We start from the raw sequence: 12,563 nt of genomic DNA on the forward strand, positions 1-12,563 counted from the left end.
AAACGTGGTTTCTATATGTTTGATACCGTTCCACATGCTCCATTCCAGTCTTTACAATAAGCCGTCCCTATAGCACCTCCCATCAGCTTCCTCAGGTGTTTGTGTGTGCCACTACGGGTGCATGCATGTGTGCGGCTAAGTGCAGGTAAGTGCTGGTTTTGCTCCACTACGACAGCTGGTTTCTACAGGAGGGGGTGGGAAGATATAAAGGGACGGACGATGGCTGGTCTCTACAGGAGGGGGAAGATATAAAGGGACGGACGATGGCTGGTCTCTACAGGAGGGGGTGGGGAAGATATAAAGGGACATACGATGGCTGGTCTCTATAGGAGGGGGAAGATATAAAGGGACGGACGATGGCTGGTCTCTACAGGAGGAGGAAGATATAAAGGGACGGACGATGGCTGGTCTCTACAGGAGGGGGAAGATATAAAGGGACGGACGATGGCTGGTCTCTACAGGAGGGGGAAGATATAAAGGGACAGACAGCTCATTTCCTTTTTTCTTTCTCCGCCCCAAGACAGCGCACCCCCTCCAGCAGCATGGGAGTACCATGATGACGATCTACAGAGAGAGACGGGGGAGGGAGAGAGTGGGGAGGGGTGTGAGAGAAAGGGAGAGTGAGGGAAAAGAGAGAGGGAAGGAGGGAGAGGGCGGGGTAGATTGGGTTGGTGGGGAAGAGATAGGGAGAGAAAGAGGGAGGGAGGGAGGGAGATTGAGAAAGAGAGCAGAAGAGTCACTGTTATTTTGCTGAGAAAAGGATCATATTGAGTGTGTGATGTAGAGGAAGTTGCAGAGAGCTCTTAGTCCACCAGAGGGTGCTGTCCACCCTTTAACACTGACAGGCCATAGCACATCTGTTGCATAATAGCATTTAACTCAGCAGTATGCCTTACTGTATATACCATAAGTAAGTGGTAACTAACTGCAGATATTTCTCTATTAACACAGTGTTACTGCCCAGATGATCAGCATGTGTGTCACTGTGTGTGTTTCTGTGTGTATGACTATGTCCATACATGACCAGGCACACAGGAGTAACTCACCCATGACCCGGGCCTGTAGTCTGACCTGCAGACGTTGGTCCCTCTTCCCTCGGCTGACCAGCGTCAGCTCCTCCTGCAGCACCCCCTCCTGGTGGGTGGTGTACTCACACGTCACCTTCACCCCACCTTGAGAGAGGGAGGGAGGAAGGGAGGGAGCGGGATAGCAGGAGATGGCAGATGGACCAAGAGAGACAAGGAATGGATGGAGAGAGGGAGAGAGACAGGGAATGGATGGAGAGAGGGAGAGAGACAGGGAATGGATGGAGAGAGGGAGAGAGACAGGGAATGGATGGAGAGAGAGAGAGAGATAGGGAATGGATGGAGAGAAGGAGGGAGGGAGACAGGGAATGGATGGAGAGAGAGAGAGACAGGGAATGGATGGAGAGAGGGAGGGAGACAGGGAATGGATGGAGAGAGGGAGAGAGACAGGGAATGGATGGAGAGAGGGAGAGAGACAGGGAATGGATGGAGAGAGGGAGAGAGACAGGGAATGGATGGAGAGAGGGAGAGAGACAGGGAATGGATGGAGAGAGACAGGGAATGGATGGAGAGAGGGAGGGAGACAGGGAATAGATGGAGAGAGAGAGAGAGATAGGGAATGGATGGAGAGAGGGAGAGAGACAGGGAATGGATGGAGAGAGAGAGAGAGACAGGGAATGGATGGAGAGAGGGAGAGAGACAGGGAATGGATGGAGAGAGGGAGAGAGACAGGGAATGGATGGAGAGAGGGAGGGAGACAGGGAATGGATGGAGAGAGGGAGGGAGACAGGGAATGGATGGAGAGAGAGAGAGATAGGGAATGGATGGAGAGAGGGAGGGAGACAGGGAATGGATGGAGAGAAGGAGGGAGGGAGACAGGGAATGGATGGAGAGAGAGAGAGACAGGGAATGGATGGAGAGAGGGAGAGAGACAGGGAATGGATGGAGAGAGGGAGGGAGACAGGGAATGGATGGAGAGAGGGAGAGAGACAGGGAATGGATGGAGAGAGGGAGAGAGACAGGGAATGGATGGAGAGAGGGAGAGAGACAGGGAATGGATGGAGAGAGGGAGAGAGACAGGGAATGGATGGAGAGAGGGAGGGAGACAGGGAATGGATGGAGAGAGAGAGAGAGATAGGGAATGGATGGAGAGAGGGAGAGAGACAGGGAATGGATGGAGAGAGAGAGAGAGATAGGGAATGGATGGAGAGAGGGAGGGAGACAGGGAATGGATGGAGAGAAGGAGGGAGGGAGACAGGGAATGGATGGAGAGAGAGAGAGACAGGGAATGGATGGAGAGAGGGAGACAGGGAATGGATGGAGAGAGGGATAGAGACAGGGAATGGATGGAGAGAGGGAGGGAGGGAGACAGGGAATGGATGGAGAGGGAGAGAGACAGGGAATGGATGGAGAGAGGGAGAGAAATAGGTAATGGATGGAGAGAGGGAGGGAGACAGGGAATGGATGGAGAGAGGGAGAGAGACAGGGAATGGATGGAGAGAGGGAGAGAGACAGGGAATGAATGGAGAGAGGGATAGAGACAGGGAATGGATGGAGAGAGGGATAGAGACAGGGAATGGATGGAGAGAGGGAGGGAGGGAGGGAGACAGGGAATGGATGGAGAGAGGGAGAGAGACAGGGAATGGATGGAGAGGGAGAGAGACAGGGAATGGATGGAGAGAGGGAGAGAGACAGGGAATGGATGGAGAGAGAGAGAGACAGGGAATGGATGGAGAGAGAGAGAGACAGGGAATGGATGGAGAGAGAGAGAGAGACAGGGAATGGATGGAGAGAGAGAGAGAGACAGGGAATGGATGGAGAGAGGGAGAGAGACAGACAGAGAGGTAGAAAAAGAAAGGGAGAGAAAGAAAGAAAGACAAAAAAGTAGAGAAAGATGGAGACAGTCAATAATAAAAGGACAGGAATGGTCGGGGAAAGAGTGACATGAAGACAGAGACAAAAAGGTGTCAGACAGACAGAAGTAACGTTAGACTGAGAGACAGTAGTCTATTGAGTATTTATAGCCAGTATTTACTTCAATGTAATTGGCCATAGCTTGCCCACATACCATAAAATCTGTGTCCGAAATGCCACCATATTCCCTAGACAGTACACTAATTTGATCAGGGCCTATAGGGAACATTCAATGTTTCAAGTTAATAGAATAGGCTGCTATCTGGGACACAACCAAGGGTTTTCTTACAGGAAGCCACTCTGAAAGCCCAGAGGGGAGCTCAGATTCTTTCCCCCTAAAATTCAAATGGCGCCCTATTCCCTACATTGTGTTCTACCTTTGACCAGAGGTCTATGGGTCCGCCGTATGGGCCCTGGTCGAAAGCAGTGCACTGTATAAGGAATAGGGTGCAGGGGAACATTTGCGACGAAGCCAGGGAATCAAATCAAATTTTATTGGTCACATGCGTCGAATACAACAGGTGTAGACCTTACAGTGAAATGCTTACTTACGAGCCCATAAATAACAATGCAGTTGGAATAAGAAATAAAAGTAACAAGTAATTAAAGAGCAGCAGTAAAATAACAATAGTGAGACTATATACAGGCGGGTACCGGTACAGAGTCAATGTGCGGGAGCACCGGTTAGTCAAGGTAATTGAGGTAATATGTACATGTAGGTAGAGTTATTAAAGTGACTATACATAGATGATAACAACAGAGAATAGCAGCGGTGTAAAAGAGGCGGGGTGGGGGCAATGCAAAATAATCTCTTCTTCTGGTCTCCTCTCTCTGAATCGATTCAGGGCTGAAATGGGAGCTGATGGATTGATCTCTTTGGTCTTTGTTCCCCTCTGGTAATGACTGTCTGATAGTGGTTATATTCCTCTGGTAATGACTGTCTGATAGTGGTTATATTCCTCTGGTAATAACAGTCTGGTGGTGGAGGTTATATTCCTCTGGTAATAACAGTCTGGTGTTGGTGGTTATATTCCTCTGGTAATGACTGTCTGTTGGTGGTTATATTCCTCTGGTAATTAATGTCTGGTGGTGGTTATATTATCCTGGTAATAACTGTCTGGTGGTGGTTATATTCCTCTGGTAATGACTGTCTGTTGGTGGTTATATTCCTCTGGTAATGACTGTCTGTTGGTGGTTATATTCCTCTGGTAATGACTGTCTGGTGGTGGTTATTACTCTGGTAATGACTGTCTGGTGGTGGTTATATTCCTCTGGTAATGACTGTCTGGTGGTGGTTATATTCCTCTGGTAATGAATGTCTGTTGGTGGTTATATTGCTCTGGTAATGAATGTCTGGTGGTGGTTATATTCCTTTGGTAATGACTGTCTGGTGGTGGTTATATTCCTCTGGTAATAACTGTCTGGTGGTGGTTATATTCCTCTGGTAATGAATGTCTGTTGGTGGTTATATTGCTCTGGTAATGAATGTCTGGTTGTGGTTATATTCCTTTGGTAATGACTGTCTGGTGGTGGTTATATTCCTCTGGTAATAACTGTCTGGTGGTGGTTATATTCCTCTGGTAATAACTGTCTGTTGGTGGTTATATTGCTCTGGTAATGAATGTCTGGTGATGGTTATATTCCTTTGGTAATGACTGTCTGGTGGTGGTTATATTCCTCTGGTAATAACTGTCTGGTGGTGGTTATATTCCTCTGGTAATGACTGTCTGGTGGTGGTTATATTCCTCTGGTAATAACTGTCTGGTGGTGGTTATTCCTTTGGTAATGACTGTCTGGTGGTGGTTATATTCCTCTGGTAATAACTGTCTGGTGGTGGTTATATTCCTCTGGTAATAACTGTCTGGTGGTGGTTATATTCCTCTGGTAATGACTGTCTGGTGGTGGTTATATTCCTCTGGTAATGACTGTCTGGTGGTGGTTATATTCCTCTGGTAATGACTGTCTGGTGGTGGTGGTTATATTCCTCTGGTAATGATTGTCTGTTGGTGGTTATATTCCTCTGGTAATGACTGTCTGGAGGTGGTTATATTCCTCTGGTAATAACTGTCTGTTGGTGGTTATATTCCTCTGGTAATAAATGTCTAGTGGTGGTTATTCCTTTGGGAATGACTGTCTGGTGGTGGTTATATTCCTCTGGTAATAACTGTCTGGTGGTGGTTATATCCCTTTGGTAATGACTGTCTGGTGGTGGTTATATTCCTCTGGTAATAACTGTCTGTTGGTGGTTATATTCCTCTGGTAATGACTGTCTAGTTGTGGTTATTCCTTTGGTAATGACTGTCTGGTGATGGTTATATTCCTTTGGCAATGACTGTCTGGTGGTGGTTATATTCCTCTGGTAATAACTGTCTGTTGGTGGTTATATTCCTCTGGTAATGACTGTCTAGTTGTGGTTATTCCTTTGGTAATGAATGTCTGGTGGTGGTTATATTCCTTTGGTAATGACTGTCTGGTGGTGGTTATATTCTCCTGGTAATAACTGTCTGGTGGTGGTTATATTCCTCTGGTAATGAATGTCTGGTGGTGGTTATGTTCCTCTGGTAATGACTGTCTGGTGGTGGTTATATTCCTCTGGTAATAACTGTCTGGTGGTGGTTATATTCCTTTGGTAATGACTGTCTGGTGGTGGTTATATTCCTCTGGTAATGACTGTCTGGTGGTGGTGGTTATATTCCTCTGGTAATGACTGTCTAGTGGTGGTTATTCCTTTGGTAATGACTGTCTGTTGGTGGTTATATTCCTCTGGTAATGACTGTCTGGTGGTGGTTATATTCCTCTGGTAATGACTGTCTGGTGGTGGTTATATTCCTCTGGTAATGAATGTCTGGTGGTGGTTATATTCCTTTGGCAATGACTGTCTGGTGGTGGTTATATTACTCTGGTAATAACTGTATGGTGGTGGTTATATTCCTCTGGTAATGACTGTCTATTGGTGGTTATATTCCTCTGGTAATGACTGTCTGGTGGTGGTTATATTCTGGTGGTGGTGGTTATATTCCTCTGGTAATGACTGTCTGGTGGTGGTTATATTCCTCTGGTAATAACTGTCTGTTGGTGGTTATATTCCTCTGGTAATAACTGTCTGGTGGTGGTTATATTCCTCTGGTGATGAATGTCTGGTGGTGGTTATATTCCTCTGGTAATGACTGTCTGGTGGTGGTTATATTCCTTTGGTAATAACTGTCTGGTGGTGGTTATATTCCTCTGGTAATTCCGATCAAAGCCTCACCCTCCATGGGTAGGATGGCATTGGTGGGGAACAGGGGATGGAGAGCGGATCCAAAGAAGGGAAAATAGGTGATAAAAGGGGACGAGGTAGGGAAATTGTTGCCTTTGCGCCAGACAAGTATTCATTGGGGACAGAGGATGGAGGGGGAGAGTGGAGTGGGAGAAAAGGTAGAAGGAGGGAGACCTTCGCCAGTGATCCAGACAGACGTTCAAGTTTCACAGATTTGATAACATACCGGTTACTGTAATAGTAGGTTACAGTAATGACAGAAATCCGGTTACTGTAATAGTAGGTTACAGTAATGACAGAAACAGTGTCTTGTTATGGTGCTAATATGTTTGTTGGCAGAGACATGGGAGATTAGATATGCCTTGTTAATGATTTTCTGCCACTGTCAGGTCTACACTGCACCCACCTTTACCAGTATCCATTTACTCAATTCATATCCATTTGGACGATTTAGATCCTGTACAAGGAACACAGAAGCAATCATCTCAGTTTCTATCCTGGGTCGCATTCAATAGGCTTCGAACAGTATAAAAACTGACTGAAACAGGAAGGGACTACCTGGACTCCAATAACAAACACTCATTTTCATTTTCCATTGCAAAACGGTTTAACGTTTTCTTTGGCATGCCCTAATGAATACGGGCCTGGTCTCCCACGTACCCTCTGGTGTGGGTGTGACACGGTTGACTTTGAGGAGGGGTCTGGGCGTCGGTGATGAGGAGGAAGGGAGGGAGCACACATCTTTCCCCAGCACAGGCACCTCTGGGAGGGTGAAGACTATCTCATAGCGATGCAGACTCCTCAGGAACCCTACCTGGACAGAGAGAGAGTGGGAGAGAGTGTGAGAGAGTGAGTGAGTGAGAGAGAGAACACAGTACAAATTACATAAACATTCATTAAATACTCACACACTTCTTATAAAATGCGTTAAGTAGTTCTTATGTAGGTACCCATCAGGGGTGCATTCAGCAGGGCATAACGTTGTAGAAATATGTTATGAAGAACAAACATGGCTCTATCACCTGTAGAATGAGGAATCATGTCTGCTCTATTTATAACATTTCAATCTGAAATGTTCAGCAATGTTTGCCTACTGAACTTGGCACAAGCAATTCGAGCATTTGTATTCCAATCCCCGCCCACCTTAACCAGGAAGTTCCCATCAGGCTCTGGGAGAGCAGGGATGGCCGAATCCTTGGCTTTGTCCTCACGGTGAACAGGGGAGCCCATGGCATCCTCGTAGTCAGGGAAACGCACGTTTCCTCCCTTCGAGGTCGACCCTGGGGAAGAGGCAGTAAGAGCGTGACTCAGTCAGGGACAGAAATACACACACAGGCACATACTGTACACACGCACACACATATAATTCATGCATGGCAAAGCAGCTGTATACGACTGCAAGTTTTTATTGCGCTTTTATGAGAGAGAGAGAGACAGAGAGCGAGGGAGAGAGCGAGGGAGAGAGTTAGTGTTTTGGTCCATCAGTTTAACTTAGGTCTGACATGGCATTAGGGCTTTACAATCAGCGGGAAGGGAATTGAAAATCCATGCACTTAGAGACAATCGCTGGCAGATTAATTAATTAAAGTTTGGGCGATATCAGTTGCATTCACACAGACAGAGGGGCAGACGGACAGACAGACAGACAGACAGACAGACAGACAGACAGACAGACAGACAGACAGACAGACAGACAGACAGACAGACAGACAGACAGACAGACAGAAACAGACACACAAACACACACACATAGAAGTCAAGGACTCACCCTTCCTGCCTGTTGCCATGTCAACGTCAGGCCAGGAATGATGGATCACACTGAATCAGTCTGAATTTGTGATGTCATCATTACCCTCCTTCAGAGAACATGACAAGGAACAATGTAACGAGATAGAGCGAGAGGAAGAACAAGAGAGATGGAGAGAGAGAAAGGGGGAGCGAGATGAGGAATGAGAGTGGAAGAGTGAGGTGAGAAAGGGAGAGAAAGAGAAACCAAGTCACAATTTCTTTGTAAAGGTGACAGCTCCTCAACAACAGTTTCTTCTGGCTTCTGTCATTTTCTGCCAAAAAGTTCCCTCAGACTCAACACCCTCTTAGAACTAGAAGTCGGACAGAGTAGCCCCTAGGCCTAGACACTAATCTAAGGTCAGTTAAACACTTTCCCCTCTAATTACGGTCATGATTTGGGTATAAGCGATGGCTGATCCTAGACCTGTGAATCAAATTAGGAAAAGCACTCACATATGAGGTTGCTTGTCTCAAGGTGTTTGGCAATAATTCTATGATATCTTAACGTAAAAGTCTAAAAAACGAAAGTGTCACTGGCAAAGTCATAATGGTAAAGTGATTTATTTTCTTTAGCCCTGTGCCAGGTGGCAACTTCTACCCAAAAGTACTCTGGTACTGTAGCGTATCAATCCGCTGGATAGAGCCCTAGACCGAGTTCCAAATGGCACCCTAGTGCATTTCTTTTAACAAGGTCCCATAGGGGAATAGGGTGCCATCTGTTATGCATGTCCATAATGACCTTTGACCTTTAATTTAATCCTACTGCGGTTTTATCAATATCATTAGAAGCGCCCAGCTGTGAGTCCAGTCCAGTGTTGCAGACAAAGGCACGGCTAAACGACTCACTGACCTGCTCACTAAAGAAGCTTAACTCAGCCCCCAAAGCTTAGCCGGTGGGATTAGAGGAAGAAACTAGGAGTAATTTCTTACAGTTTTACCATGGGGAGTTGGGTACCTAGCCTAATTCACACAATCCTCCCTAATACGGAAACACTGGAGGGGGAATAGCCGTGAGTGTTATGTAACCTAAACTAGAATGGGGAGAAAATAGAACACAGAACAGAGAGAAGCTCATTCCATTCCTCATTCAAACTCATTCCCCTCTATTTATAACTGATTTAACGTATCATCGACAGCTATCCAGTGATCCTTGAGTAAAAGTAAAGACCCTAATAGAAAATGACTGAAGTGGAAGAGAAAGTCACCCAGTAAAATACTACTTGAGTAAAAATCTAAAACTATCTGGTTTTAAATATACTTAAAGATGCACAATGCAGAAATCACTCCACCATTTCCTGGTTGCTAAAATTGGTTGCCTAATTTTAGTTTATGTGGCAAAACAAGCAAGTAGAGAATCATTGTACCATGAAAACTGCTGTGAAATATATTTGCCATAACCAAAAATATTTTATTTTAATCTGGTTGAAGCTTGTGTAGAAAATGGAAAGTAAAAGATGCAAAAACAAAACTTAAGAATGGGAAGCATAGAAATGGAGCACATAGAATAGATACACCACTTCTTAGACTTGCTTTCAATGAGAACGAAAGATCTATCACTCACATTTCGATGTGCATTTTTGTTGGGGTCACCCAAAAAGTTACATATTGTAGCTTTAAGTATCAAAAGTAGAAGCTATAAATCCTTCCAAATTCCTTATATTAAGCAAACCAGACGGCACAATTTCCTTTTTATTTATAGATAGCCAGGGGCACACCCCAACACTGACCACCAGACCATTTACAAACACTCAGACATCATTTACAAACAAAGCACCTGTGTATAGTGAGTTCGCCAGATCAGAGGCAGTATGGATGACCAGGGACGTTCTCTTGATAAGTGTATGAATTGGACCATTTTTCCCTGTCCTTCTAAGCATTTGAATGTTATCGAGTAGCCTAGCCTACTGTTGGTGTCAGGGAAAATAAGGCCTAGTAAAAAGTACAGTGCATTCGGAAAGTATTCAGACCCCTTCACTTTTTCATAAATTTTGTTACGTTACAGCATTATTCAATATTTTATATATATATATATATTTTTTACACACAATCTACACACAATACCCGATAATGACAAAGTAAAAACAGGTTTTTAGAAATGTTTGCAAATGTATTAAAATTATTAAGGATAAAAACCTTATTTATATAAGTATTCAGACCCTTTGCTATGAGACTCGAAATTGAGCTCAGGTGCATCCTGTTTTCATTGATCATCCTTAAGATGTTTCTACAACTTGATTGGAGTCCACCTGTGGTAAATTCAAATGATTGGACATGATTTAGAAAGGCACACACCTGTCTATTTAAGGTCCCACAGTTGACAGTGCACATCAGAGCAAAAACCAAGCCATGAGGTTGAAGCAATTGTCTGTAGAGCTCCGAGACAGGATTGTGTCAAGGCACAGATCTGGGGAAAGGTACCATAAAAATTCTGCAGCATTGATGGTCCCCAAGAAAAGAGTTGCCTCCATCATAAATGGAAGAAGTTTGGAACCACCCAGACTCTTCCTGGAGCTGGCCGCCAAGCCAAACTGAGCAATCAAGGGAGAAGGGCCTTGGTCAGGGAGGTGACCAAGAACCCGATGGTCACTATGACAAAGCTCCAGAGATCCACTTTGGAGATGGGAGAACCTTCCAGAAGGACAACCATCTCTGCAGCACTCCACCAATCAGGCATGTATAGTAGAGTGGCCAGACAGAAGCCAATCCTCAGTAAAAGGCACATGACAGCCCACTTGGAGTTTTCCAAAAGGCATCTAAAGAACTCTCAGACCATGAGAAACAAGATTCTCTGGTCTGTTGAAACCAATATTGAACTCTTTGGCCTGAATGCCAAAAGTCACGTCTGGAAGAAACTAGGCACAGCTCATCCCCTGGCCAATACCATTCCTACAGTGAAGCATAGTGGTGGCAGCATCATGCTGTGGGGATGTCATGATCGAGGGAAAGATGAACTGTGCAAAGTACAGAGAGATCCTTGATGAAAACCTGCTCCAGACCCCAGACCTCCAACAGGACAACGGCCCTAAGCACACAGCCAAGACAACGCAGGAGTGGCTTCTGGACAAGTCTCTGAATGTCCTTGAGTGGCCCAGCCAGAGCCCGGATTTGAACCCGATCGAACATCTCTGGAGAGACCTGAAAATAGCTGTGCAGCGACACTCCCCATCCAACCTGACAGAGCTTGAGAGGATCACCAGAGAAGAATGGGAGAAACTCCCCAAATACAGGTGTGCCAAGCTTGTAGCATCATACCCAAGAAGACTCAAGGCTGTAATCACTGCCAAAGGTACTTCAACAAAGTACGGAGTAAAGGGTCTGAATACTTACGTAAATGTGATGGTTAATTTTTTTTGCAAAACAGTTTTTTCTTTGTCATTATGGAGTATTATGTGTAGATTGATGAGGAAAAATAACAATTTTAAAATAAGGCTGTAACCTAACAAATTGTGGAAAAAGTCAAGGGGTCTGAAAACTTTCAGAATGCACTGTAGTAGGCTTCAAGTAAAGTACAGATATCCCCTCAAAAATAATTAAGTAGTAGTCTACTTCAAAGTATTTTTTACTTTGTTACTTTACACCACTGCAGTTATCAAAGGGACCTGGACGCACGGTGCAAAGGCATCGCGGTTGGTAGGCTTCTTCTACCTTATTTGACACTGTCGCGGTTCTACATGCAAATGCGGCACTGGGAACGACCCAGCCCCGAGCCGCCACCACCGCATCAACAGGGAGGGACATCGATACGTGCGCCGTCCGGGACATTTTTGACCCTTTTTTAGCCTAATTACAAAATACTTGCAAATATGAAGTGTTCCTTAGGCTGCTTGGGTTGTTTATTGAATATATAGCCTATTTAATGTGTGTTTTAATTCTAATGTTACAAGGTCCATGAAAGACGATCACACACACTGCATGCCCATTGGATGGAGTGCGCATCAAAACTGGAACATAGGCACTGAGTTGCATTTGCTGTCGTTTCAACGGATGGGCAAAACTGCAACGAATATATTTAGCCAACAACAACATATTCGTTATATTGTCATTGTGGCATAAATCAAATCAAATATATTCAACCCGAGACAGACAGACAGACAGACAGACAGACAGACAGACGGACGGGCAGATGGGCAGATAGCCTAGCCTACGCCCAGTTAGATGTCAATACGATATGAACCTCCGAACTGGATTCCCCCCAGGTGCAAGACAGCGTTTATGAAAACACTTACCACTTTGGAGATTTGTTCAGTGCTTACTGATGATTGTATCTGACAGCGGAACGCGTTACCATCCCAAACGGCATGCTGCTTGCTGTGTTTGTCTGATCTCTTATCTCTGGGCGCTGCTCAGTCTCCTCTCCAGCTCTCCTCCTCCGGACCGACGCAGTCTACAACAGCCATGCATGGCGCGTCGCTTTCTCGGTGATCTATAGCTGCAGTCATTGGCGGATGCAGGCATCGCGGGGAGGGAAGTTTTTCAACGCCCCTCATGTAAACATCACGTTTACACTGTAATTATTCTGCCTATTAGATAGATGTGGTATAAACCCTATACCTGCTTTCAGATTTAATGAAATGCAG

At 45.3% G+C, this 12,563-nt stretch overlaps 1 protein-coding gene across 2 annotated transcripts; it reads right to left on the bottom strand.

Annotated features, from left to right (window-relative positions):
• Positions 1-336: 336 nt before the first annotated feature.
• On the bottom strand, positions 337-12,444 carry LOC115202410 (UPF0687 protein C20orf27 homolog). Of its 2 annotated transcripts, XM_029766538.1 has the most exons (6): positions 12,213-12,444; positions 7,967-8,054; positions 7,342-7,478; positions 6,859-7,012; positions 1,047-1,172; positions 337-564 (listed from the first exon to the last, which is right to left on the bottom strand). In XM_029766538.1, exons 2-6 carry the CDS (start codon positions 7,983-7,985, stop codon positions 491-493), a joined length of 510 nt encoding a protein of 169 aa, XP_029622398.1. In that variant the 5' UTR covers positions 7,986-8,054; positions 12,213-12,444; the 3' UTR covers positions 337-490. The 2 variants fall into 2 exon arrangements, with proteins under 2 accessions (XP_029622398.1, XP_029622400.1); XM_029766540.1 differs by lacking the exon at positions 7,967-8,054 and having other exon boundaries at positions 12,213-12,443.
• Positions 12,445-12,563: the final 119 nt, after the last annotated feature.

The sequence above is a fragment of the Salmo trutta genome, chromosome 11, assembly GCF_901001165.1.
Source record: "Salmo trutta chromosome 11, fSalTru1.1, whole genome shotgun sequence".
NCBI lineage: Eukaryota > Metazoa > Chordata > Actinopteri > Salmoniformes > Salmonidae > Salmo > Salmo trutta.